The sequence below is a fragment of the Desmodus rotundus genome, chromosome 11 (assembly GCF_022682495.2).
Source record: "Desmodus rotundus isolate HL8 chromosome 11, HLdesRot8A.1, whole genome shotgun sequence".
Taxonomy (NCBI): Eukaryota; Metazoa; Chordata; class Mammalia; order Chiroptera; family Phyllostomidae; genus Desmodus; species Desmodus rotundus.
In genome coordinates, this window is record NC_071397.1 from 51,722,280 (window position 1) to 51,749,917 (window position 27,638).

Sequence of the window (27,638 nt, forward strand, 5' to 3'; positions counted from 1 at the left end):
GTTTTGATATTTTTATTATAAAAACTGAGTTTTCAATGAAGGCAGTTTAGAAGGACTATGGTTCAGAAAATAATTTGAATTAATCAGTCTTTAACTTAAACTTAAATCATGGAGGAATAAAATGTGAAGCAAGTGAACATTTTCCTGTGAAATATACATAAATATTTTCATGTAAACAAAAGCAAAGATGAAGAAAAAATTCAATATCTTTGTTAGCAACCAAAATACATAGATTTAAAAGGTTATTTTATTTTCTTCATGCTTCCATTGAACACAACTGGTATAAGCAGAGCAACAGGAATTAGATGAACCTTTAGATTCCCTTCATACCCTTCAGGAGGTTACATACAATAAAGACCTCTATCTAGGAGAAAAGAAGATAGTAGGGGAATTAGATTCCAGAAAGTCATGACTTTCAAATATTAAGTCACTCTTTCTGCTCTACTATGAAACAAGATAGGTTGACCAGAATTTTGCCGGATGAAAGAAGGTACAGCTAATACTGGTGAGATCCAGCACTAACATGTGTGGCAGCACATTAGGCTCAATGATAAGTAGATTTTCCTCTTAATGCAGGTTACCCATGCACTGGAAGATAATGGCTTTCAACGCAAAACAGACAATGTTGAAATGGGTATATTTTCAACAGAAGAGTTTCTTGAAGCATGCCCCAGGGACCACCTGTGTCAGAATCAGGGAGAGTGCTCAACAAAGTAACAGCATGCATTCCTGGGCCCAATCCCAGACCCTCTGGGGGTCCTGGGCGGCTGCATTGTTGCCGCCCCCTGGGAACACTTAGACACATACTCATAGTAAAGTTTGCATGTCACTACTGCAGACCAGTAGGGATTTCTTTTGACCACAAATATGTCACTATGTCTTTCATGCTTCTTACCTATTGGCCAGAAGAAAAATAAAAACATTTCTGATTATGTCAGTCAGTGGTGATAATTAGTAGTGGTATTTATTTTCCCCTCAAGAAAATATAGGGGAATAGGCAACATATGAGTCTGCACCTAAGTTTTTCAAAGGTACTCCATAGTACTTTTTAAAAAAGCTTTCAAAATGTATACATAATCAAAAACACTCCAAATGACTTGTAAACAGTCATCTGATCAAGATTGTCCAGTGTACAGAGAACTGCTGGTCGGTGTTGCCGAATGCTCAGAGAGGCCCCTTTCTTCCATTTTCTTTCACAAACACTGAGCTTCTCAGCAGACACTCCAAAGCTCTCACCAAATGACAGATAACACTGCCTACCAGGCCGCACAAAAGTACCTAAGGACTGCTCATAAAAAGTGACAAAGACAACCAAAACTCAGTTTCAACTACAACCTAAAGGGAGTCTCAAGGCCTACTGCCAATATGTAAGATGAATACAGAGCATGCTAACTTTCCTTAGAGAAAAGTCTAACTTCAAATATACTTAATGTCTGCTTGAAATCCAGTTTATATAGAAAATGGAAAGTAGATACCCTTCCAGGTGCTGCTATTATTTACCATAGTGTTTGTGTTCTGTAAGATACCTATGGACCCAAAGTTTTACCTGTGAAGAAATGAAGTAGAAACCAGAGGTAGGTGACTATCATCAGATGATTCAAAAACACGTTAAATAATATGCTTGAGTCCAAAAAAAGCTCTTTAACTGGAGAATGAGTTCCGACACTGTTATGATTCCAAGAGCAGGGATTCCCAGGTCTTTTGTGATGTGATCCACCTGCCAAAGTCCTAACCCCTGAGGACACTGTGCCACGTGCTCTTCAGATGCTCGTGTGAAAAAATATCTAATCAAATAAAGTGTAAAGAAGTAATACTGGAGACCAAAGAGTGAGGCTGTCCTCAACTGGGCTCTCCAAAAATCTCCACTCTCACATGGAGGGAAGCAAGCAGTCAGGCCCGACCTTACACCTGTCTAATCCAGCTCTCTGGCTGTACAACTAAAGAAACAGAGACTCATTTTCCCCACTAGTTCACAAAGCACTAAAATTCAGAGAAGATGCTATGAATCCGTAAGTGTTCATGATTACCTTACCTATTTACAAAGCCCACGACACAGCCTAGAGGCTGCACTTTCAGCCCTTACATACAGTCTTCGCCCAAAGCCCCATCCCTGTCAGCTACTTATACAGCTTATCAGTGGTTTGAGAGAGAAGGGGACCAAAGAAAGAGTCTGAATGCACCTTGGGGGTCAGATCATAAGCAAGAAAAAAATCATCTGAAACCCCAGGCCTGCCCTAGTACAACTTGCTCTATGCTCAGAGCGGGGCTTAGATTTGCTTCTTGGAGGGAGACTCGCCTCTGAGCGCATTCACCGACTCCAGCGCTGCTCTGGGCAAGCGCAGGTAAGAGAGCTGTTCTGGAAGCCCCAGGACATTCAGAAACAGCTGAATAACTGGAAACCTCCAACCCCGCAAGACCAGGACCTACGTACAGCTGTATTTCACTTCTCCAAAATTTAAGTCACTTGTGTTGTAAACCAAAAAATCACCTTATTTCCTGATAGCCTTATTTACCTAAGATTTTAAAGTTCCACTGTGGAAGAGAGATTGGGAGTGATTTTATTTCATTTTATATTCCCCAGACTTTCTACGATAGTTTCACGGTTTTTTTGGTAATTAAAAATGCAGTTGTTTTTAAAAGGTTTTATAGTTAAAAAATAAAAGGACATAAGAAGCCCCCTCTTGGCTCTGAGCACCCAAACCTGAACGTCCGTGTGAAGCAGAGAAACCGCGCCGCCCCGGGACTCTGACGGGTTGTTTTGGATTGCAGCTCTGCATTAACCTTGGGCAGAATTTAGTCTCTGAGACTTGCTTTCTTCACCTTAAAAAGGAAGAAATAATACCTACCTCACAGGATGCTGTGAGGATAAAAAAATGCACAGTGCCTGGCACATGGTACGCGTCCAGGAGGTGGTCGGGCCTGCTGGACTCGGTGAGAACCCTTGAGTAAAAGGAATCCTCTCAGCCCGCAGCAGCTGCCCCGCGTTGCATCCCATTTAAATCTGCAAGGGTGCTCTGTCTCCTTAACTTTGCCTTATTACTCTGAAAATTCGCTATTGTGCTTAGAAAAATTTCTACATTTCTATGTTCTCTCCGTTAAAACTGCACATGCAGATGAAAGACTGTTTAAAAACTATCTTCTTAGAAATGATGATGCAATGTTTCCTAAAGTACAATGTGTCATGTATAAAAACAATTCTGCAAAACACGATTCAATCAGTTTGTACATTGCTTCTTAAAGTGCACCAAAGCAAGTATTAATGACCTTCGAAATGTCACTAACCCCCGTGGGTTTTTTAAATAAAAGTGTTTATCCACTGAGATGTATGTGGGTTTTGGCTCCAATATGATGGCAAAAAGCAGCAGTGTCTTCCAGAAGAAAAAGAATTAATAAACTCAACTAAGTACACCTGAGCAGCATACAAAACACCTACAATTCAGTTTAACTGCAGGCTCAATGAAGCAAAATCCTGATTCCTACCTCCAAAAACAAAGCCAACCAAAGAAACAAAAAACCGTCTCCCCACCCTGAATCGAGGATTTCTCTTGAATCCTGGAGGTAACATTGGTGATCACTTCCCTTTTGTGTATCCTTGGTAACAGATTTATAACTGGTCACATTCCGGCCTTTTACTACACACACACACACTTACACACAAACCTATGAAAAACAATAAAGTGGAAGTGGAAGAGCCATGTGAAAGAAAATTCAGAGTCAGATGAAGAACCACCATCACCCAAAACGCCAGGCAGTTCCAACATTCACACCACCGTCCGATGCTCCCCGCACACGTAGACAGCGCTGGGGCGTATCCGGCGCCTCGTGTGGCCGGGTAGCCGCGGCAAAAACTTGAAGGACTTGGGCATCATGTCCAGGCAGGCATCGTGGAATTTCTTAATCCTCCAGTAGTAAATCAGTGGGTTCAATGCAGACTTGAGGTAGCAGAGCCAAAGCAGCCAGGTGCTAATCTCAAAAAAGTTGTGCTTATAGTAAAAGTGCTTGCTGAATGTTGCCACAAGGCTGTAGGTGGTGAACGGGGCCCAGCAGATGATGAAGACAGCGAAGAGAATCAAAATGGTGGTGAAGGCACGTGTTTTAAAGCCCATGTCGACGCTCATCTGGAAGGGTCTCTGGAGACTCATGAGACCCAGTTTGCTGGCCTGGCTGAGGCATATACCCTCAGGGTAGCTATGGATCCTCAAGGCATTGTGCCGAAGAGTGTTGAGTATGCCCATAAACGAGTAGAGTATCACCAGGAAGGGTATGAAGAAAGAAGTAAGAGAAATCAAAATCACATAAGCCTGGTATCCGGGATTGGTTGAGTACCCGAACACACACTGCGGGGCTCGGGAAGGTACCTGCAGGTCAGGGTTTCCGACAGCCAAAGGGAAAGCTATACAAAAGGCAGTTGCCCAAGACACTGCAATCAGAACCTTAGCCCTATATGGATTTAGCTTGTCCTGCCTCTGGACTATAATAAGGAACCTATCAATGCTAATGATGAGCAGGATGGCTACTCCCTCAATCACAAATAACCAGAAAAACATAGCAGATACCCTACAGAAGAATCTCCCAAAAATCCATCTGGTAGTAAGAATAGTTACCAAAGCGAAGGGCATGTTTAGCACTGCCAGCAACATGTCTGCAAACGCCAGGCTGGCAAGGAGGATGTTAATGGCGGATCGCATGGCAGCTTTTTGGTAAACCATGAGGCAAACCACCAAGTTCCCAAGAAAAGACACAAGCAGAATAAATATCATTATAGCAGAAAGAATGATTTGGAGAGGCAAGTTTAGGCTCTGATAAACTGCTGGTGCTGGGGGTGCAGCTGTGCTATTCACCGCCAAGGAACTCATCCCCGTGGGAGCCATCGTTTCAAAACTGTATCTCAGCAGCGGACCAATGCCAGGATGCTGGAATGGCGGAGGGGCCGTAACATTCACGTAGGTGTTTTCATAGACTACAAACGTGGTGTTGGTTGCCCCAGTGTGGGACGCCGTCAACACTTCAGAGAAGACCATGGTTTCAGCAGACGGGAAGGTGCCGGCAGGTAAGTGGGTGTCCTTCAAGCATTTCAACCCCGAGCAGCAGCATCACGTTTCACTGATGGGCTTGGAATCACATTCTGGAACATAAACAAAGACGTCCATCTCCCACAGGAGGCCTTGTGCCTGAAAATGAGCCCGAAACACAGAAAGCAAATGAGAAATGAGGTTTGTAAATAACTTTTCACTTCTTACCTTTCATCACGAAGGATCAGTTTAGTTTTTTTTAACCTTTTAAAAATATTTACATCTCTAGCAAAAGCAGTACTAAAATACTGCTGTTCTGTCATTTGATTTTTAGTCAGCCATGGCGGAAATTTCACATATGAGGTGAAAGTGGAAAGAACCAAAACGTATTACTGCTTCAAAGTCAAAAGTTCCAACTTTATTTTTAATTCTTCTTTTAAATTTCTACCATTTTTGTGCTGTGGGTTCTCCCTTCTTTATTGCAGAAATAACCTCTTTAACCAGAAAGAACTCTCTCTGGATTTCTGGGTAGATTCCTTTACTAAATCCCAAAGATTGGGGGGGGGGGAATAAATGCATGGAAGCTTAACTTGCTCATTATTTGGACTTAGAATGAGTCACTAATTTAAGGGATAAATTCCAAAAGTTCATTTATTCATTTCCTGGGGTATGGAGGGTGGCGGCACCCCACTTGACAGGCCCAAGACTCAGCCCTATCGCCAAATCATGGAATGTCTCTCATACTGGTACCCCTCTACAATCCCCTCCGTCGTCAGGGCTGCCTTTATGAATAAGGAGAACAATCTGCTTGTTCAAACCATTAATTTTACTAGTTACTCTCACCTTTATAACTCAATTTCTTTGTCCCCACTAGATGGTATCCATCTTCACATTTTCACTTTGAAAAGCAAAGCGGATGAGATGCCACACTAAGGCAGTGATCTCAAACTTTATTAACCACAAAAGGCCCATGGTTAGGGGCTGTGGCAGTTAGAAAGCCATGCACCATAATCTCTCTAGAACTACCGAAATATGTGCATGAATAAGAATAAAGACTGTGCTTGCTATATACATCAGACTCGATACAAGTCTATCTATAGAGAAAAATATAGACAAATATGTATCTTAAGCCTAATACAACAGCTACAATTGTTCTTGACCAAGTAAAGAAGCATATATCCATCCTGAAGGAGTACACACTTTATTGTGTGTTAAAATATAATTGACATACACTAATTTCATTTTGGATATATAACAATGATTCAGTATTTGTATGCACTGTAAAATTATCACCACAATAAGTCTAGTCAACATCTGTCATCACACATAGTTAAAATTATTTTTACTGTGATGAGAACTTTTAAGGTCTTAGCAACTTCCAAGTATATAATATTATTAATTATAGTCACCTGCTGTATATTATATCCCCATGACATTGATTTTGTAACTGGAAGTCTGTACATTTTGACTCCCTTGATCCATTTCAACCACTTCCTAACCCCCTACCCTCCGGAAACCACCAATCTATTCTCTGTATCTATGAGCTTGGTTTTCTTATTTTGTTTAGATTCCACATAGAAGTGAAATTATACTGTATTTCTGTTTATTGTCTTACTTATTTTACTTAGCATAATGCCCTCGAGATCCACCCATGTTGTTACAAATAGCAAGACTTCATTTTTTATGCTGAATATTCCATTGTTCCATTGTGTGTGTACATACATGTACATTCATACATACATACAAGGTATGTATATGCCACATTTTCTTTATCCATCAAGTCATGAACACTTAGGTTGTTTCCATATGTTGGCTATTGTGCATAATGCTGCAATGGACATAGGGCTGCAAATATCTTTTCAAGTTATATTGCTGTTTTCTTTGGATAAATGTACAGAAATAGAATCGGTGGGTCATATTATGGAAGAACCTCCATACTGTTTTCCATAGTGGCTATTCCAATTTACAGACCCATTTTCTCCACATCCTCGCCAACACTTATTGTCATTTTCTACAGCAGTCATTCTAACAGGTGTGAGGTGATGTCTCACCGCGGTTTTCCTTTGCATTTCCCTGATGATTAGCGATGTTGAGCATCTTTTCAGGTACCTATTCGCCATCTGTATGACCTCTTTGGAAAAATGTCTATTCAGATCTGCCCATCTGTAGTTGGCTTGTTTGGGGGTTTTTTAGTATTTAGTTGTATGAGTTCTTTATATAATATGGATATTAACCCCTTATCAGATATATGATTTGCAAATATTTCATCCTATTCAGTACATTGCCTTTTCATTTTGTTGATGGACACACATTAAAACATTCAGTTTCCTGGGCCAGCATGAGAAACAAAAAATGGAATGAAGCCAAAGCAAAACCACATTTAAGATGCTTTTTAGGTTATTATATATACATATGTAATCATAATAGTTTTCTGCTATCAAAGCCTCCCATTACTATAAAAACTTCTAATGCAATTGATTCAATTACTCATTTATCAAATATTTATTTTATAACCTGGTATGTGCCAAGCACTAGAGAGACAGCAATAAACAAATGGTCCCTGGATTTCTGGTTAAACAGGGCAGATGAACCATAAACCCTGCATCTCAAAATCACACTAAAATGGCAGTAGAGGGATTTTTTAAAAAACAAAATGTACAACCCAGAAGGACAAAAGATAAGAATGAAAGACACATCAATAGATGGGGACTTTGTTTAACAATAAGCAAATGGTAGTATGGTAACTGACTGAACAGACCCGAACACAGGACTCCTTATCCTCAATACCTCCAGGGAAACAGGCTTAGAACAAGCTGACACACTCTATAGACCCCCTGAGAAACTGTGGATTGGGAAGTACCGATTAAATTAAATAAAACAGGTATCACACACAAAGTCTTGTGTGTGTGTGTGTGTGTGTCCTTTGTCTACCATTCTCCTTTTCTAATCAGGATTTCTAGACATGTAGCAAGGGCCTATAAATTTTTGCCTACAATAAGCCCTTGCTACATGCCTAGGAATTCTGATTCGAAAAGGAGAATGGCAGACAAAGAACACACTAGGATGGAGGGGAGTATACTCCCGAGTTCTCCTAGGAGGTAGATGGAGCCTGAAATTAAGAGCGAGGCATTTCACCTCAGAGGTAACCCAAATTTCAACTTTATTTTGTTAAAAATAAAACAAAAAGCAATCACTTTTAGGGGGCAACCTGCTTTAAAATTAAAAGGAATAGTCTACAAATAAATTTATATCACAACAGAAATGTCTACTTTTGGGGAGCTGAATTCTGTTTGGGTTTTTTTGGGGGGGGGGTTGTTTCTTTTTTGTTTACCTGTAAGTAGAGTAACAGAAAGCTTTGAACAAACTAGCCAAAAGAAAATATATAACAATTAAGTGTAATGGATGAGGTGGGGAGGGGTCCACTTAAAATTATTTTTATAGAGATTATCATCACTGCACTAAAGGTTCACTTATTTTCAAGGTATATCGAACTTAAACCCTACACACAATAAAACTAAAGGGGAAAAATGCTATGAGCACATTTTAAGGATGAACCTTAGGCAGTGTTCTATTTATACTACTGTTCCATTTCTGATATATTTCTAATTCCTACCAGAATGTTCACCACAAAAAAAAAAAGAATGTTTCTCATTTTGTTATGAAGAAACATTTAGTTCTTCCATGGACATGTTTAAAATTAGATTATTAAGCATGAGGATTTATTTGCATTCATGTTACTTTTTCCCACAAATACTAAGGAGAAATGAAACTCAATGTCAGCGAGGGCTCTGTTTCAAGGAGAATATTCTAAGTGATTTCTGATGACAATTAAAACTGAAAGTCAAGTGGCAAAACAGGTCAACACTTAGTAGAAAAGTATATTAATTATAATTAAAATCCAGGAAAAATTTTAAGTGGCTAATAGAAGATTAACTTTCTGGAAGCTTTCTAGAAATACAAAAAGAAGAAAAAAACTGATGAGCCCCACGGGTGACAGGTTTTATTAACATTCCTTTAGTCTCCTATTTCCATTTTTATTCTTGGGCTTACATTCATTAGGTCACTGTTCTGCTGAGAACCTCTACCTGCCTTAAACTATTGTTGGGGAAAACGCAGACCAACTTCATTTCATCAGCCTTTTTGAACAGTTCACAGATATATTACTTACCTGCCACGGATGTTTCTCACAGTGATATTTGACGATAAATTCAATATTTGGAATGAAACATCAAATCTAATTAATTAGATCATGAACCTAGAATCTTAAAACAAATCATAAGCCTGCTGAGATCTGTAACTGCTATGTTAAAACTTGAGTATCTCCTGTTATCACCTATAAACTATATGCATAGGGCAAGGGTGAAAAGTTTTGTTTTGTTTTTACACCTAAGGGAGTACCTGGGCACTCAGAATGAAATCCACATGCTAATTAAAAACAAGTACAATTTTCTCTGATTTTAGAAACACACATAAAAAAATTTAAAGGTTTAATAGCTTTGCCCTCTTCTTCTCACACCATAAGCAATCTCCTCCTGCCCACTCCTTCAATTACCTGCAGGCAGATACCTGGCATATGAGTTCTGATGGCCCCAAAGCACACTTTTGAGTTCCAGCCTCATAGACCCAAACACTCATTTAACATCTCCACAAGGATATCTCAAAGCACCTCAAACTCTGCATGTCCCAATTAAACTCAGGGGGTGGCCCCTCCCCGCTCTAAGCTACGCTGCACTAGTGTTCCCACGCTCAGTGACTGGATCACCACCCACCTGGTTTTACAAGCCAGAAACCTAACAGCACTTTCACATCTTCCTCCCTCAGTATTAATTGACTCCATCCTCCAAGAACTGTACTTTCAACTCCTAAATATTTTTCCTATCAGGCCACTTCTCTCCAACCATCTACACCACCCTATCCAAACTACCAACAACCCTCGTATGGCGGGAATTTTTGCCTGGGTTCCTCACAACTGGATTCCCAACACCTACTACGACTGTGCCTGCCACACAGTTGATGTTCACTAAACATTTGTTCAATAAAAAAAATGCCTCCTGCTAACTATTCACCCATCCTTATTCCCTGTTCGCTTCGTGAATTCTTACTCCTCCATTCCTATGGGAATCTTCCCTGGTCCCCTGACCAAGCCGATCCCTATCCCTATTCCATTCTCTCATTTTCACATGTACTTTTCTGTGATAACACCTGAGCCACAATCATTTTAGTGTCCACAGTGTCCCCTGACACATGCCTGTGCCTCTGCCCGCCTCACTCCACCCCACCCGGCTAGACAGCAAACTCCAGAAAGACAAAGATGTGATTTTTTTTGTTCAGTACTGTATCCAGAAACTCAGTGAATAGCCTGGTATACAGTCTACACTCAAAAAGCTACTGAATCGGGAGAACCAAGATGGCGGCGTAGGTAGACACACTGCGCCTCCTCGCACAACCAGAACTGACAGAGAATCGAACAGCAAGGGGGACCAACACCAAGAAAATAGAAAATAAACATTCATCCAGACTGGTAGGAGGGGCGGAGACGGGCACCGGGGTGGAGAGGACTCGCGTGGCTGTGGCGGGACTGAGACTGGCGGAGTGTGGGACAAATGGCGCAGGCAGTCCGAGCAGTAGCAGACCCTGCGGCCCCACATTTGCACAGATAAACCCAGAGGGCCGGACTCAGAGTGGCGGAGAGTGGGGCAGGCAGAGTGGCGGATAGCACATTGCGGCACCACATTCGCCCACAGATAAACCGGGACGAACGGCAGGGAGCGAAGCAGACCGCGTAACCCAGGGCTCCAGCACGGGAGAAATAAAGCCTCAAACCTCTGATTGAAAATGCCCGTGGGGGTTGGGGCGGCAGCAGGAGAGACTCCCAGCCTCACAGGAGAGGTCGTTGGAGAGACCCACAGGGGCCTAGAGTGTGCACAGGCCCACTCACTCGGGAACCAGCACCAGAGTGGCCCAGTTTGATTGTGGGTAGTGGAGTGAAAGATTGAAATCCGGAGGAGAGTGAGGCGGGCGCCATTGCTCCCACTCGGCCCCTCCCCCACGTACAGCGTCACAGCGCTGCTGCGACCAGCGTTACCCCGCCCTGGTGAACACCTAAGGCTCCGCCCCTTAAAGTAACAGACACACCAAGACAAAAAAAAAAAATGGCCCAAATGACAGAACACTTCAAAGCTCCAGAAAAAATACAACTAAGCGACGAAGAGATAGCCAACCTATCGGATGCACAGTTCAAAGCACTGGTTATCAATATGCTCACAGACTTGGTTGAATCTATTCGAAAAACAGATGAAAAAATGAAGCCTATGCTAAGAGAAACAAAGGAAAATGTACAGGGAACCAATAGTGATACGAAGGAAACTGGGACTCAAATCAATGGTGTGGACCAGAAGGAAGAAACAAACATCCAACCAGAAAAGAATGAAGAAATAAGAACTTGGAAAAATGAGGAGAGGCTTAGGAACCTCCCGGATGCCTTGAAACGTTCCAACATCCGAATTATAGGGGTGCCAGAAGGAGAAGAGGAAGAACAAAAAATTGAAAACTTATTTGAACAAGTAATGAAGGAGAACTTCCCTAATCTGGCAAAGGAAATAGACTTCCGGGAAGTCCAGGAAGCTCAGAGAGTCCCAAAGAAGCTGGACCCAAGGAGGAACACGCCAAAGCACATCATAATTACATTACCCAAGATTAAACGCAAGGACCTACATCCAAGATTACTGTATCCAGCAAAGCTATCACTTAGAATGGAAGGGAAGATAAAGTGCTTTTCAGATAAGGTCAAGTTAAAGAAGTTCATCATCACCAAGCCCTTATTATATGAAATGTTAAAGGGAGTTACCTAAGAAAAAGAAGATCAAAAATAGGAACAGTAAAAATGACAGCAAACTCACAGTTATTAACGGCCACACATAAAACAAAAACGAGAGCAAACTAGGCAAACAACTAGAACATGAGGGTTGTCATTAAGGGAGTGGGAGGGGGTGGGGGGGGGAAGGTACAGAGAATAAGTAGCATAGATGATAGGTGGAAAATAGACAGGGGGAGGGTAAAAATAGTGTAGGAAATGTAGAAGCCAAAGAACTTATAAGTATGACCTATGGACATGAACTATAGGGGGGGAATGTGGGAGGGAGGGGGGTGGGCCGGATGGAGTGGAGTGGGGGGGGGGAAATGGGACAACTGTAATAGCATAATCAATAAATATATTTAAAAAAAAAAAAAAAAAAAAAGAAAGAAAGAATAGATCGTTTGCTGTGCAAGGGAATTTCCAAACCTTTTAAGTCGAGGACATGTTTCCCTCTGCCCCGTACATTTCCTCTGTTCTCGTCGTTGAATGCAGCGATTCCCTTGCGTTTCAGGGCAGAGCTGCCTGGTGGCGTACATCCAGTTTCTACTTTAGAAATTAAAAGCAAACAATTTCTGTCTTCCAAAAAAAAAAAAAAAAAAAAAGCTACTGAATCACTAACTTAAAAAATTCTGTTATCATATTCATGATGTAATGCCTCCTTTCATTCCCTATTTATGAAACCCTTAAAAGAGTTCATTCTATAGCATTACCTTTATGGTTCTTACTGAAATATTTAGTGTATCTTGTCTATTTGGGAAGGAGGCTACAGAGATCGACACAGTAACGATACACAGGGAATAGAGAAACAATTACCTAGTGGGATCTGTTGGAGTAGGCTTCCATTCTCTAAGCAATGAGTCAGAGAGTTGCTGTAGTCTGAGTATTTGTGTCCCCTCAAAACTCATGTTGAAAACCTAATGGCCTAATTTGATGCCATTAGGAGGCGAGGACCTCTGGGAAATGATTATGTCAGGAGAGCGGAGCACTCATGAATGGACTGCGGGGGTGGGATGGGAGGTGGGGGGAGTTTGGCAGAGGGCACGGGGGAGATAAATGTTCATTGAAAAACAATAAAAATAAATAAAAGGGGCAAGAGGAAGCTCCCCTGCACGTCCTGCCATGAGCGAATTCTGCAGTGAGAAGTCTGCAACCTGGAAGCGGGCCCCTCCTGACCGTGCTGGTACCCTGGTCTCAGACTCCCAGCCTCCAGAACAGGGAGCAATAAAGTTCTGTTGTTTATAAGCCAGCACCCAGCACCCAGTCTGTGGTATTTTATTGCAGCAGCCCAAACAAACCAACCAAATAAATAGAGGAACACAATTATACTAAACCTACAGTCTAGAAATTATGTGAATGGAGGCAGAGGACTCATAGAAACCAGGGAAATATGAATCTAAGATCAAAACCTGAGCGGTAATAAAAATAAAACAGTATAATAAAAATCAGAGCATTGTGAAACTCTTACAGACTACAACAGGGAAACTAGGAAATGAAAATGGGGTTGAGAAAAGTTGGAAAAGTGCTTTGGGCCCTGTTAACATGTCTGTCTATATTCATGCAGCTTCACCTGCCACAGGGGCCTCCCTAAATCCCCTGGCTCTCAGCTGATTGCTCACCTCTGACCCCACACAACCCACCAAGGTTCCGGCTCCTCCAACCACTTCCCAATTCATATTACACACCACACTGGTGGGCGTGAGATCTGCCTTCCACTGGCCGCCAGAGTGGCTCCTTATCCCAACCAAAGAGTGAAAGTCTAACAGCACTCCCTGGCGAGAATCGCTGCAGAGATGTAGGAGACAGCAAGGGTGACTCTTCCTTACATCCCTGACTGACCACCAGCCCTGTGGAGAGTTCTTCAGTCTGTCTAGACAACTCACCTGATCAAGTAGTGGCCAGGTCAGTATGACACACTGCCTTACAACTGCTTTCCTTCCTCCCTGCCTCACTTCCTTTCCCCCTCACGGCTGGCTTCCCAGGGACTGCACTTCCCAGTACAGCCTTCCATTGTGTTAGCTTTGCCTCAGGCTATGGTTTCTAGAAAACCCAGCTAAGAAACAACAAAGCACTGAAAAAGAGCTACTAATCTAAAAATGTATTACTACTACTACTTTTCTTCTGTACCCTAACCGCAGTGAACAAACTCATCATCAATTTACTCCAGCCCAAAACCTGGGAGTCAAACACCATTTCTTGTTGTCCCCCTACCAGCCCACCAAACCAGTCACTCTAGCCTGCCAATTCTACCCCCGAAGTAGTTCCTCAACTGTTTGCCTCCTCCTTACCCCTATCACCACGTCTCTAGTCCAGGTGGGAGCCTCCGAAATGGTCTCTCTTCCTCGGTCTCTCCCTCCCCCTTTAAATCCACCCATAAAACTGTAGCCAGATGAGTATTTTTTTAATCACAATCCTAATCATTTCAACACTTGATGGATTCCCATCAACTACATAAATGGTGATCAACCTTTTTTCCTCCTCAATCTTGAGGGACCCAACACACTCACAACTGATAAGAATTCAGGGGCCAGGAGGATATGGAAGGATGGTCACCAAAAATACAAGTATCAGCATTTCTGAAGGAAATTCTGCTCCCCTACTTTATAATATATCCACCTATTTGTTGTTTAGTTTAGTTGTTTTCTTCTTCTTTCCGATAGTGCCCCTTCTCCCTTCACCTGGTAAGGACAGGGTCACTGGGTCATGGAGGTGGCCATGTCACTACCAAGCACTCCATCTCTACACAGTGACCGTTCTGGGGATGGGCCCATGACACTTGCTGACCCTCTGTCTAGAGGGTCTTCCACATTTCCGTCAGGTCCCCTCTACACACTCTAACTTCCTTTAGGTTATCATTCTCTCCAGGAATCCTTGTCAAGGCTGCAAGCTGGCCTAAGTGCCTCCTCTCTGTGCTCCAGGTGTACCCTGCGCACACTTCCAGGTTAGCACTGTGTTGCAAAGACATTGTCTCCCCCGGAGCAAGGCACCTGTTAGGAAGTTTTTATTAAGTCTTTGATTAAGGCCAGGTGGCGAGGAGACTTTTTAAAGACTGACTTTAAAAAGTAATCTGGGATTCCTCTGGAGTAAATACAGTCTATAAATACAACTACTCATGAAGTACAATACCCATCTCTGTGAGTCCCTTTCACAAGTAACAGAACTGTCTCACACTTTAAGATTTAGAGATAATTTTAAACTTAGAGGAAAGAAAAGGTACCATAAAACAAGAACATTTCTTAATCATCTACTTCTACTTCTACTTCCCATTTCCCCACATGTATTCCAAACACTGACTGCTCTTTAAGGATCTTTTGGTCCAAATGACCACAGCTAGGGGCCTAGTTAGCTCAGTAAGACATGATTCAGACACTTTCAGTGTTGTTTATGGCACTTAAATCTCCATGTAAGAACATGGAGAAATGCTGGTAGTGTAAAGTCTTTAAAAATAGGATGGAATGTTGCATATAGAGTGTAACAGTTTTACACACACACACACACACACAGAAGCTCCAGGGAAATAATCACTCCAATGCTGAAAGCAATGTTGATGATAGTAGAAATATGGGCTTTTTTTCTTTCTACATTTTAATGCATTCTTATTACCTTTATAATAAAAATAATTAACTGGAGTCCTAAAAATACTTTCAATATATTTGAAAGGAAGCATAAAGCCATGCCTCATTAAAATTCTAATATAGTAAAACCTCATTCTGTAAGAATTATTCATTATAACTGAGTGACCAGGGTTAAGCCAGTCAGAGAAAGACAAGCACCATGTGATGGAATCTAATATGTGGAATCTAATTGACAAAATAAACTAACAAACAAAATAGAAACAGACTCATAAATAGAGAACAGACTGACAGCTGTCACAGGGGGTGGGAGGGGCTGGGTGGAAAAGGTGAAGGGATTAGGCAAAAAACAAAACAAAACAAAACAAAACAAAACCCTCAGACACAGACAACAGCATGGTGATTACCGGAGGGAAAAGGGGTGGAGGGAGGTAGAAGAGGGTAAAGGTGGGATAAATAGTGTTGGAAAAAGACTGGACTTAGGGTGGTGAACACCAATAAAACATGCAGATGATATATTATAGAACTGTAAAAAAAAAAGAAAATTCTAATATAATAAAACCTCATTCTATAACAATTATTCACCACAGCGACCCAGGTAACACTGAGGTGAGTGAATGAACTTCACCACCTTTGTGGCAGACACATTTGGACGAGTGCTAGTCACTTCCCTAGCCTCTTTAGTTATGCTGCGATGCCATCAAAGACGCAGGTCAGCTGTGCAGGACTCAGGGCTGCAGGACTCAGCTTCATAACTGGTCTGCTACTATACACCTCGAGAGCTCCCAAAAGACTGCAGAAAGGCAGACTCTGCATGGTGAGCTTTTCTTCAGAGGACACAGGGCTGTTCCTGGGAGTTACTAAACTGTGTGTGAAGCCCACCCTGGGGAACACATTTCCAGAAGGTTCCAATGCCTGCGTTTTGGGCCAAATCAAACAAGTGTAGTAGCTATTCTGCTCCAGCCTCCATCACCCCAGCAGACCTATTTCAACATTGGCTTTGACTGCTCCTCTTGCTTGAAGTGTCTTCAGCCTCCTCCCTCTCCTGTGCTCCAACTTCCTGCAGCGCAGGCTGCTGATGCCCTGGAAAGGACTTCTCCTGGCACTAGCTAGCTGCTCCTCTTCCTCCCTTCTCTTCCTGTGTCTTCTGTCCCCTATCATTTCCCTCAAACTCTGATTTGAATGAAAGAATAAGCCTTTAATATGAAGCCAGTTGCTATCTTGTTCCTTGTTTTGGGAATGCCAAATGAAAGTCACAAATCTGCAATATTATCTAGGAACTTGCTACTCAACGAGTGGTCTGGGGGCCAGAAGTATCTGCAACACCTGGGAGCTTGTTGGAAAGAAATACAGAATATCAGGCTCTAGAGCTACTCAATCAGAATCTGCGTTTTAAAAAGACCCTGAGATGATTCCAAGGCGCATTAAAGGGAAGCACTGATTTAGGTGTCTCCGCCTAGGTTGTTTCCAGTTGCCAAACGTCTGTAGCTCTACTTACGCACTTAATGCTGTTCTACCCCGAGAAGTGGAGAGACTATGCCTGCCCTTCACCTTACCAGTTAATCAGGAAGCACCCTCATTACTCAAGCATAGTCTAGCAGTAGGGATGGAGCCGTGAGAATGTGCAGATCTGTGCTCTGGGAACAGGGTTTTCTGCCAGGGCTGCTGAGATTTCAAATGAGGTGAAACCAGCAAAGCTCTGCACTGGCCAGACTTGTGGAAACAGAATAGCTACCAATTCCTACAATGCTACATGCTTTAACATGGTTTCCAAATTCCATAAAAATTAAACTACATACTATGTTCTACCCTATACTTCACAAGTGTTTAAAGGTATAAATCAAATATTTGGAAATTGGAGAAATTTAGGGGAAGCCCAGAGAAAAAATACTTTCTCATTGATTTTTTTCTTGGTCTTCACTGGTTCCTAGGTGAGTTAAACCCTGAGGAAATACAAATTGACTGTAGTTCATAAATTGAGTTTTCACAAATTATCAAAAATGTATGACTGGACATATTCTTTTTTAAAATCAATAATGGAGTATTTTGCTCCAATTTAAATATATCCTCTCCAGCACTTAAAATAATATCTGTATTTATGGCAGCACCTCAACCAGACACCAAACCAAATAACAGGTACTTTTTAATTAAATTCTTTATTCTGAGATAGCTGTAGATTAACAAGAAGTTTTAAGAAATACAGAGGTCCCTTTACCCAGCTTCCCCAAGTTTCTTGCAAAACTACAGCAGGTACCACAAACGAGAGACTGCAGACCATACAGTCAACATACAGAACAGCCCGTCGCCACCAGAATCTCTCCTGTCCCCCTTTCACAGTCGCACCCCCAGCCGGCTCTCCCACAGCCCCAGGTCCTCCCTGACTGCTCGCCACCATTCATCTCTCTCCATCTCTACAGTTTTGTTATTTCAAGGATGTTATATGAATGGAATCATACCATACGTCATCTTTTGGGGCTGATTTTTTCATTCAGCATAATTCTCTGGAGGGTCATTCAAGTTGTTTCATATGTGAATAGTTTGCTCCTATTTCCTGCTGCATAATATTCCATTAATCTACAACAGTTTGTTTAACCACTCACCCACAGAAAGGTATGTGTGTTGGTTCCAGTTTTTGTATACAATATATAAAGCTACTATGAACATTCATATACAGTCTTTTGTGTGAGTCTAAGTTTTCACATCTCTAGCATAAATGCCCAGGAGTATAATTACCTGGTCATGTGGAAGTTGCGTATTTAATTTTACAAGAAACTGCCAGTTTTGTAGGGTGACTGTACCATTATATTCCCACCAGCAATGTGTGACTCAGGTCCTCCACATCCTCACAAGCATTTAGTGTTGTCACTATTTTTAATTTTGGCCATTCTAGTGAATGTGTCATAACATCTCATTACAGTATTAGTTTGCATTTCCCTAATGGCTAACGATGTGGAGACCTTTTCATTGGGTTATTTAACCTCTGTGTAACACCTTCAGTGAAATGTCTCTTTCATATCCTTTGTCTATTTTTCTAATTTGAATTATCTTGTTTTATAGTGCTTTAAAAATTATGTACATACCCACATCCTGTTATGCTGGATATGCAGTTTGCTACTATTTCCTCCTAACTTTGTGAGTAGCTTGTCTAATCATCCTTTTAACAGTCTTATGCAAGGCAGATATTTTTAATTTTGATAGGGTCTATTTATCAGTTTTTTTCATTTATGGATGGTACTTTTGGAATCAGGTTTGAAAAAATCTTTTCCTAACCCTAGATCCTGAAGATTTACTTCTATTTTTTTCCTTTTAGGTTTATTCCTTTATCCTTTACATCAAGTCTTTAGTCCATTTGAGTTAATTTTTATATAATGTATGGAATTTAGGTTGGGGTTCTTTCTTTCTTTCTTTTTTTTTTGCCTATGTTATGTTCTACTGTTCTCACATCATTTCTTGAAAAGCCTACCTTTCCTCCATTGAACTGATTTGCAGCTTTGTCAAAAATCAGTTGCGCGTATTTTGTGGATATATTTCTGGGTTCTTTTCTGTGCCATTTCCACAAATATCACATGATCTTGATACTGCAGCTATATAATTCTAGGTAGAGGGATTTCTTCCACCTCTTTTTTAAGATTATTTTAACTAGTTTAGGGCCTAACCTTTTCCATCTAGGCTTTAGGATAAGCTTGGCTCTATTTACAAAACACAGGAACATAGGAGCAGGGAGGGTTTTGACAAAAAGGCCTCCCATTGTACAGTCACCCTTTTCCCATCCTTTGGCTGGGGGCTGGGCAAAGCCGGCTTTTTCGTTTCTTTTTTTATGTGTGCCAGGCTGCGGCACTCTGACAGTATCAGCGGCAATGAGGGCGCTCAGGAAAGCCGCTGCTGTGTTGTTGCTCAGTCCCAGGGGCCCCGGCAGCCTGCCTTCTTTCCAGTTTTCTCATGTTTGCTTCCAGTGTTATGTTCAAGAGGAGGGCTTTGGAAGATGGCAGCAGAAGTTTCAATGTAAATTTTTAATGTTATTTGTGGTGTAAGAAGGAAGAAAATAATCACAGAAATAAGCTTTCAGACACCTTCCACTATTTATAAAATGCTACCTTGTGGTCACTTAATAACCACAGAGGGACAAATAGAAGCAAAGCAAAACAAAACAAAACCCTGTTTCCCCAGGCCCTACCCAGCCCAGGGACAGGCACACAGCAAAGTAAGTGCTCAATAAGTATTTGCTAATTTACTTACTGATGCTGCTCATTCAAGGAACTTTTGAAATGTCCTAGGCTCTCTTTGGAAATAAACTCCATATTCCTGGAACACAAGACAGGACCAAAATAAAGAGACAAGAGTTTTGCTCAAAAAAGAATGTGGCTTTGCCCTGAGGCTTTTTGTTACGTCTCCCATTAAAAAGAGTAACCGAAGATAATAGCACAGAAACAGACACATGCATATATCGTCACTGGATTTACAACAAAGGTGTCGCTGCAGTTCAATGGGAGAATGGAAGAGTGTTTCAATAAATGGTGCTGAATCAATTAGACATCTGTAAGGAAAGAAATGAGCCTTGGCTCCTAACTCACACCACATGTAAAAATCAATTTCAAATAGAATCTTAGACCTAATGTGAAAGGTTGAAAAGATAATGTTGGAAAATAGTATCAGGACCTTACATAAGCAAAAATGTATTAACTAGACACAAAAAATATATAAACTCAAGGGAAATATGGTTAAATAATATTTCATTAAAATTAACCTCTGACTATAAAAATGCATCACAAAGTAAGCAAGCCACAGAGAGAGATAATTATGAAGGCCTCTTATACGGAATTCACAGAGAAGCTCTACAAATCAGTAATTAAAAACAGACAAATGAGGTTTTTTATTGTATTTTTTCCATTACCATTTATCCCCTTTATACTCCCCTTCCCCCAGCAGTCACTACACTTCCGTCCATGTCCATGAGTCCTTTTCCGTGTTTGCTCAATCCCTCCACCTCCTAAGGCCCCCCCGACCCATAGCTGTCATCCTGCCCTCCAACTGTAAGTCCATCTCTATTTTGCTTGTTATTTCAATTTATTCACTAGATTCCACATCTGAGTGAAATCATATGGTATTTGTCTTTCTCTGACTGGCTTATTTCACTTAGCATAATTTTCTCCAGGTCCATCCATGCTGTTGCAAAGAGTAAAATTATCTTCTTCTTTATTATGGCTGAGTAGTATTTCATTGTGTACATGTCCCATAGTTGTTTCATCCACTCATCTACTGATGGGCACTTGGGCTGCTTCCATATCTAGAAGATTGTAAATAACGCTGCGGTGAATATAAGGGTGCTTATCTTCTTTTGAACAGTGTTTTGGGTTTCTTTGGACATATTCCCAGAAGTGGGATCACTGGGTCAAAAGGCAGATCCATTTTTAATTTTTTGAGGTGTCTCCTTACTGCCTTCCACAGTGGCTGCACCAGTCTGTATTCCCACCAACAGTGCAAAAGGGTTCCCCTTTCTCCACATCCTCGCCAGCACTTGTTGTTTGTTGATTTATTGGTGATAGCCATTGTGACTGGTGTGAGGTGGTATCTCACTGTGGTTTTAATTTGCATTTCTCTGATGATTAGTGATGTTGAGCATCTTCTCATGTCTGTTGGACATCTGAATGTCCTCTTTGGAAAAGTATCTATTCAGGTCCTTCACTCATTTTTAAATTGGATTGTTGGTATTTTTGGTGTTGAATTTTGTAAGTTCTTCATAAAATTTGGATATTAACCCCATATCAGATGTATCATTGGTGAATATGTTCTCACATTCCATGGGCTGTCTTTTTATGTTGCTGATGATTTCCTTTGCTGTGCAAAAACTTTTTAGTTTGATGTAGTCCCATTTGTTTATTTTTTTCTTTTGTTCCCTTGCCTGAGGAGACATATCAAATATTGCTATGAACCATGTCTGAGATTTTGCTGCCTAAATTTTCTTCTAGGATTTTTATGATTTCTGGTCAGAACATTTAAGTCTTTGATCCATTCTGTATTTATTCTTGTGTGTGCTGTAAGAAGGTGGTCTAATTTCATTTTTCTGCATGTATCTGTCCAATTTTCCCAGTATCATTTATTGAAGAAGTTATCTTTAGCCCATTGTGTGTGCTTGCCTCCTCTGTCAAATATTAATTGCCTATAAAGGTGTGGGTGTATTTCTGGGCTCTCTGTTCTGTTCCATTGATCTCTGTGTCTGTTTTTATGCCAGTACCATTCATGCTGTTTTGATGACTATGGCTTTGTGGTACAGTTTGATATTAATCAGCATGATTCCTCCAACTTTGTTCTTCTTTCTCAGGATCGCTGTTGCTATGTGGGGTCTTTTGTGGTTCCATACACATTTTTGAGATATTTGTTCTAGTTCTGTAAAATACATCAATGGAATCTTGATAGAAATTGCATTGAATCTATAGATTGTTTTGAGTAGCATGGACATTTTAATGACGTTAATTCTTCCTATCCATGAAGATGGTATGTGCTTCTACTTATTTGTATCTTCTTCAGTTTCTTTCTTCAGTGTCTTATAATTTTCTGAGTACAGGTCTTTTACATCTTTGGTTAGATTTATTCCTAGGTATTGTGCTCTTTTTGACTTTTTTTTAATGAGCAAAATAATTTCATTGACTTTTCATAAAATAGAATATACAAATATACAATTAGCTATTTGTGTATAAAATACACAAAAAGAAAAGTGACTGATATTATTAGAAACTAGGGGAATACAAGATAAAACTACAGTAAAATACTACTACACACCTGTTAGAATAGTTGAATTAAAGAGAAAATGGCAATCCAGGTGCTCCTGAGGATTTGGAGCAGCTAGAACCCTCATGTCATACTAGTGCGAGGAGTGCCTGGTACTACCACTTCTGTTGAGTTATACTACTAAAGCTGAACCCACACATAACTTTGAATATATATATATATATTCTTGATATATATGAAGGCACATGTATGGGTGTTCCTAGTGCCAAAGACCAAACGTAACCCAAATGTCCATTAACAATATAAGATTAAGTTTCCTACATTCATACTACAAAATATACATAGCAATAATAATGCACGGTTCCACTTTACATGAAGTTCCAAAGCAGAGAAAAATAACCTATGGTGATAAATGTCAGAATAGTGGCTAGCTTTGTTGCTAGAGGAGGTAAGTATGAGATGAGGCTCAGGAAAAGTTTCTGGAAACTGGTAATGTTCTCTGTCTTTATCTGTTGGTGGCTACCTGAGTACAACTTAAAGTTTTATTGAGATAGACACTTAATATTTGTGTACTTTACTGTATAAGAATGTTGCATATCATTAAGAAAGTTTATAAAATGAGTATCTACATAAACAAAAAAGAAGAAGAAAAATAGGCAAAAGACAGACAGTTGACAGAAGGAAAAGAAATGGCCCTCAAACATATACACAGATGCTCTGCCCAATTTTATTCTCACTAAAAGAAAGGCAATAAACTCTTGGAGATACTATTACTGGACTATAAGACTGGCAAAAAAAATTAACACACTTGATAAGTCTGTTAGCCAACTACATTACTGGCAGGACGGTGAAATAATGCAACCTGTTTGAAGGGAAATTTGGCAAATCTAACAAAACTTTACAGGCATTTACCCTTTGAGCCCGTAATCACAATTCCAAGAATTTACCCTAAAGAAATGCCTTCACAAATACAAAACTATATATACATAAGATTACTCATTGTAATCTTATGCAAAACTGATTGTAGTAGCAAAATACTAAAAACCACCTAACTGCTCATCAAGGAGACTAGGTAAATAAATTGTACATAGCCACACAACAGAATACCATGGAGCTGTCAAAAAGATTAATGATTTCAGTAAACTGATAGTGACTTCCAGATATACAGGAGTGGGCAAAAGTAGATTTACAGTTTTGAGTACGAAAACCAGACTTTTTTCCTGTATTATTTGTTAATCGTTGTAATATTTTCCATACAAACAACTACAATCCTACTTTTGTCCTACTGTAACAGGGTGCAGCCAAGAGGGGGGCCCCAAACAGGGATTTGTAATGGGGGCCAGAAGAGCTTGGAGATAATTGCCTCCACACCACAGGGCCACACCTGCCCAGAATGCTGGCAGCTGTGGCCAGTTGTGGGAGGAGCCGGAAATGGGACTGCAGAGGAAGACTGGTACTGGGATTTAAACCCAGGATCAGGAGCCATCCAGCATCTCTTTTCAGGACCACGCCTCTTTACAGGGACCAGGCGGCTTTGGCAGAGTTAGCACCAAGCAGCCTTGGGTCACGTGGCTTAGGAAGTAGGAAAGACTTTGCCTGGAAGAGAAGGGGTAAAAGGACTCTTGCTGGTGGGTCATGAGAAGGTGCCACATGGCTTTGGAATAACTGGAGATCTCTGCAGCGACACAGCTAATGGTGCCGGGAGCCTGAACCACGGACTTCTACTTCTTTCCTGAGATATGGTGCCCCAGACTGGGCAAAGGGGAGAAGGAAGGACTGTGTGCATTTGTGGGTATTCTAAAGAACTTTAGTCTGTATTATTTCAGATGAATAATAATTCCTTTCCTTTTCACCAATCTCTGCATTGAGAGACGTCTTTCCTCTGGCGGTGGGCAAAGCGAACCTAATACGGGGGAGGAACCTGCAGAGAAAAGAGGGGGGTCCTTGTATGTCATTCACCACCCCCCCCCGGTCTGTTCTTTAACACTACCTGTATTGTAAAGTGATGAAAGCAAAATGCAAAACAGTGTATATAATAAGCTATCTTTGTAAAATAAAAGGCAAACATGAATATATATACGTATTTGCTTATTTTTGAATAATAGTCCAAAAATGGGGAATGGGGGACTATGGAGGTGGAAAAGATAGAGATTAGAAAGTCTTTTCAGAGTATATTTTCACATAGTTTTGACTTTTGAAACATTTAAATACTTTACATGTTCAAAACCTAATATAAAGGGATAAAAATGTAAACTCTCACAATTTAATATATACAGAAATAAATGAACCTCAACCTCTATATCAAATTGATAACCACAGTGAAGAAAGATTTTGTCTTCTGAACATAGTACTCTGATTGCATGCCCTTGGAATGAATGACCTACATTCTAAAAGCAAAAAAAACTTGCAAAGAAACTCAATTTTACTTAGCATATATTCGTTGATAGTCGTGATACTGACATTTGGTAAAACTATCTTGGATGCGTCATAGGATAAAGCATATACACGTTCATGCCCCCTCCCCACCCAGCTCCATGCAGTGAAAGGGCCTAGAAGCCATACTCCAGACACAATGAGCATCCAGGTCGTGGTTTCTAAACACCATTAAAAGAACCAAGGCTTCTTAGAAAAACGTCTGTCTCCAGGTGTGGGACAGAAAAAGCAGGAGACAGTGAGGCTGAAGTACCTGCCTGCACCAGGAAGCAAAGAAGTGCTCAGAGACTAATGAGAGCTTGACGACCTCACTTCTCTCTAGAAGATTTTAGGAACTTTTCCTTTACCCTGAATGTTCTTACATTTCGCAAGAATTGGTCTGAATTTAAAGTGGCCTTCATCCATTTTGCTGGGCTCTCAGAACTCATCAGTCTGAAGATTTGGATTATTTCCCAGAGCATAAGAGGAACTTCTATTATTTATTTGACATTTTCAACTCTTTGCTTACTGTTGTATCTTCTGGAATTCCAAGTATTTAGATATCAGACCAACTTGATTAAGCCTGTCTCTTTGCCCTTCTTTCAAGTTTTCTGCCTCCCTTTTGCTCTGTGTTCTAGAAAATTCGCTTATGGTCATCTTTCAAATCTTTCATTGAATTATTTTAATTTCAGCAAGCAAATGTCTAATTTTCAAAAATTCCTCTTTATTCTTTGATTGTTCCTATTTTACTACATCCTATTATTTCCCAGATATCACTTGCTGAAACCTCCTCCAAGGATGTTTTTAAATATTCTCTTCTATTCCTTATTTACGTGTTCCTTTCAAAGACATCTGTTCTGTTTATCACTCTTTTGTGATACTGTTTGTGTCTTGTCATATATCTTGTGGATATTTCTGATTAAAGAACAGGGTGGCTTTTTCCTCCAAGGTTGTTACTGGTTTCTTCTGCTTTATCCCCCAGTCCTGCCTCTAAGACAGCTAGCTGGCAGGGAGTTCTGTGTACGGAGCTATTGGCTTTGTCAAAAGGCAGGGTTTACTTTGGGATGAGCAAAAGTGGGCCTTCAAATATCAAGGCAAGGGCTCCACTTGAAGCATATGCACTCCCCTCATCAGCTCCAATTATCCCCCAGGCTGGCCCTTTGATTTGTTGAGAAAAGAGGTCTCTAGTTTTCAACCTGGGTAAAATGCTAGGCTGCTCTCTTCTGCAGGGTAGGGCTGCAGGTAGAGGACAACAGTGCAAGTGTGGGGTGTAGCTTAACTATTCATTCTACCTCCTCCATTCATTGCACTCACACCCCATTGCACATCTTCTCCTGACTTGAAATGCCTATCGCGGCCAATGGAAGTCTGCAGAACACAAGGTGTGGTGAACTTTGAAAAACCCTCAGTCACAGAAGGATTCTCAATGTTCTCGCTAAGAAATTACTGAGCCCATCTGTTTTTATTCTTTCTCCTTTTGAAATTTCTGTAATAATTGAGATGAAGAGAAAAGTCACTCTTCCATAAAAAGCGTATCGGTTCTCATTTTATAGGCATGTACACATTCTTGGGTCTCCTCTACAAGTCTGTTTTACCTTTAAGATGCCTTTGACTCTGATTTTTCTCCAAGCAGGAGCTGTGGTGTTTCAACATGAGAGTGGGCAGTTAGGAGTGGCAACATGTGAACATCTGCAGGAATCTAGCAGAGACTCGATTTGTACTAGAGACTATGTGAAGATTGGCACTACTTGAAATGAGAGATCATAGAAAATTATTATTTTAAAAAATCAAGAAAAAAGACAACACTGGTATTATTTACGCTAATTCAAAGCAAATGGAAAAAATAATAAACATGTTATGCACGACGACATTCAACAATACTCAGAAAAACAGTACACAGACTTGTTCAGCCTACTATTTTCTATCTGAAATACACTGTGTGTGTGTATGTGTGTGTCACCCAAAGGACAAGAGGTGTGGTGGTGTTGAACGCCATGCCGGCTGAGTGCTGCGTGAAAATATTTCTGCCCCAGTCACAGTCCTTTCCCTTTTGGTCTCCTTCCTGACATTGGAGCACACAGCAGAAACCGTTCACGTGAGAATACTTCTTTCTCTAGAGGTTCTCAGAAGAGTGAGCTACAAGTAAGTATCTCCACCACTCTGATATTCCTATTGATCAAAAGCAGCCATTTGAACTTGTGCCAGCTTCATAGTTGCCAGTTTTTCTCTCACTAAACTTCCCCGGGCCTGCTTCTCTTAGCCGTGAGCCATCACTCATCGTGCAGCACGGTCGCCTCTAGTCCCACCTCTAACCCTACCGCCTTTATGAACAGCAGTAACCAACCAATGTTGGCTTCAAGCACTTATATATCAAATACTACTAACCTAGTGCTTATATATTAGCCAGACGCTACTCCAGTAGTTTTTAATATTTGTAACAACTCTAGAAGGAATACCTACCTTGTTCTCATACGTAACGATTCTCATTTACAGATGAGGAAGCTGAGCTACAAAGCAACTAGGTAACTTGCCCAAAGTCACACAGCTAATAAATAGCAGAGCTCAGATTTGTACCTAGGTAGCCCGGCTGTAGTCTGTGAATCATCATGTTAAGGAGAAAAAAATTCTTCCTTAATAAGAGAAAAAAATTTAAGGTGTGCAATTATAGCTACCATTTCCTCAACACCCACAATGTGTCAGACCTTCACATATATCACTGCTAATTCTGACAAACCACCCCAAAGACAGAAGTTATTGTCCCCATTTTGAAGACAAGTAAACCAAGGCTCAGACTGTGACGTGCCTCCAATCACACAGTTAGTGGGGGACCTGAAACTGGAACCCAGAACGGCCGGGCTCAAAAGTCCCTGCTCTTTCCAAAAAGTTTTGCCGCCACTCTCATCATCTGAGGAAAGAGAAAGACTTTTACTCCATTTAATACAGCAATCTGCAATGCGCAAAATGCTGTCCCTAGATCTGGCCCACACCCCTGGTTCAATACCTTGAGAATTTTATTTTTAGACCAGCCTTCCCCAAAGGTTTCATTTTTTCTTTCAGAACACC

General features: G+C 40.8%; 1 protein-coding gene across 3 annotated transcripts in view; it reads right to left on the reverse strand.

Annotated features, from left to right (window-relative positions):
- Nucleotides 1-229: 229 nt before the first annotated feature.
- GPR63 (G protein-coupled receptor 63) overlaps nucleotides 230-27,638 on the reverse strand; it is a 49,514-nt gene continuing 22,105 nt past the window's right edge. For all 3 annotated transcript variants that reach the window (XM_024552130.4, XM_045188610.3, XM_045188611.3), the window contains one exon: nucleotides 230-5,171. In XM_024552130.4, the coding sequence (XP_024407898.1) occupies nucleotides 3,762-5,021 (1,260 nt within the window). In that variant the 5' untranslated portion in view covers nucleotides 5,022-5,171 and the 3' untranslated portion in view covers nucleotides 230-3,761. The remainder of the gene's footprint in view (nucleotides 5,172-27,638) is intronic.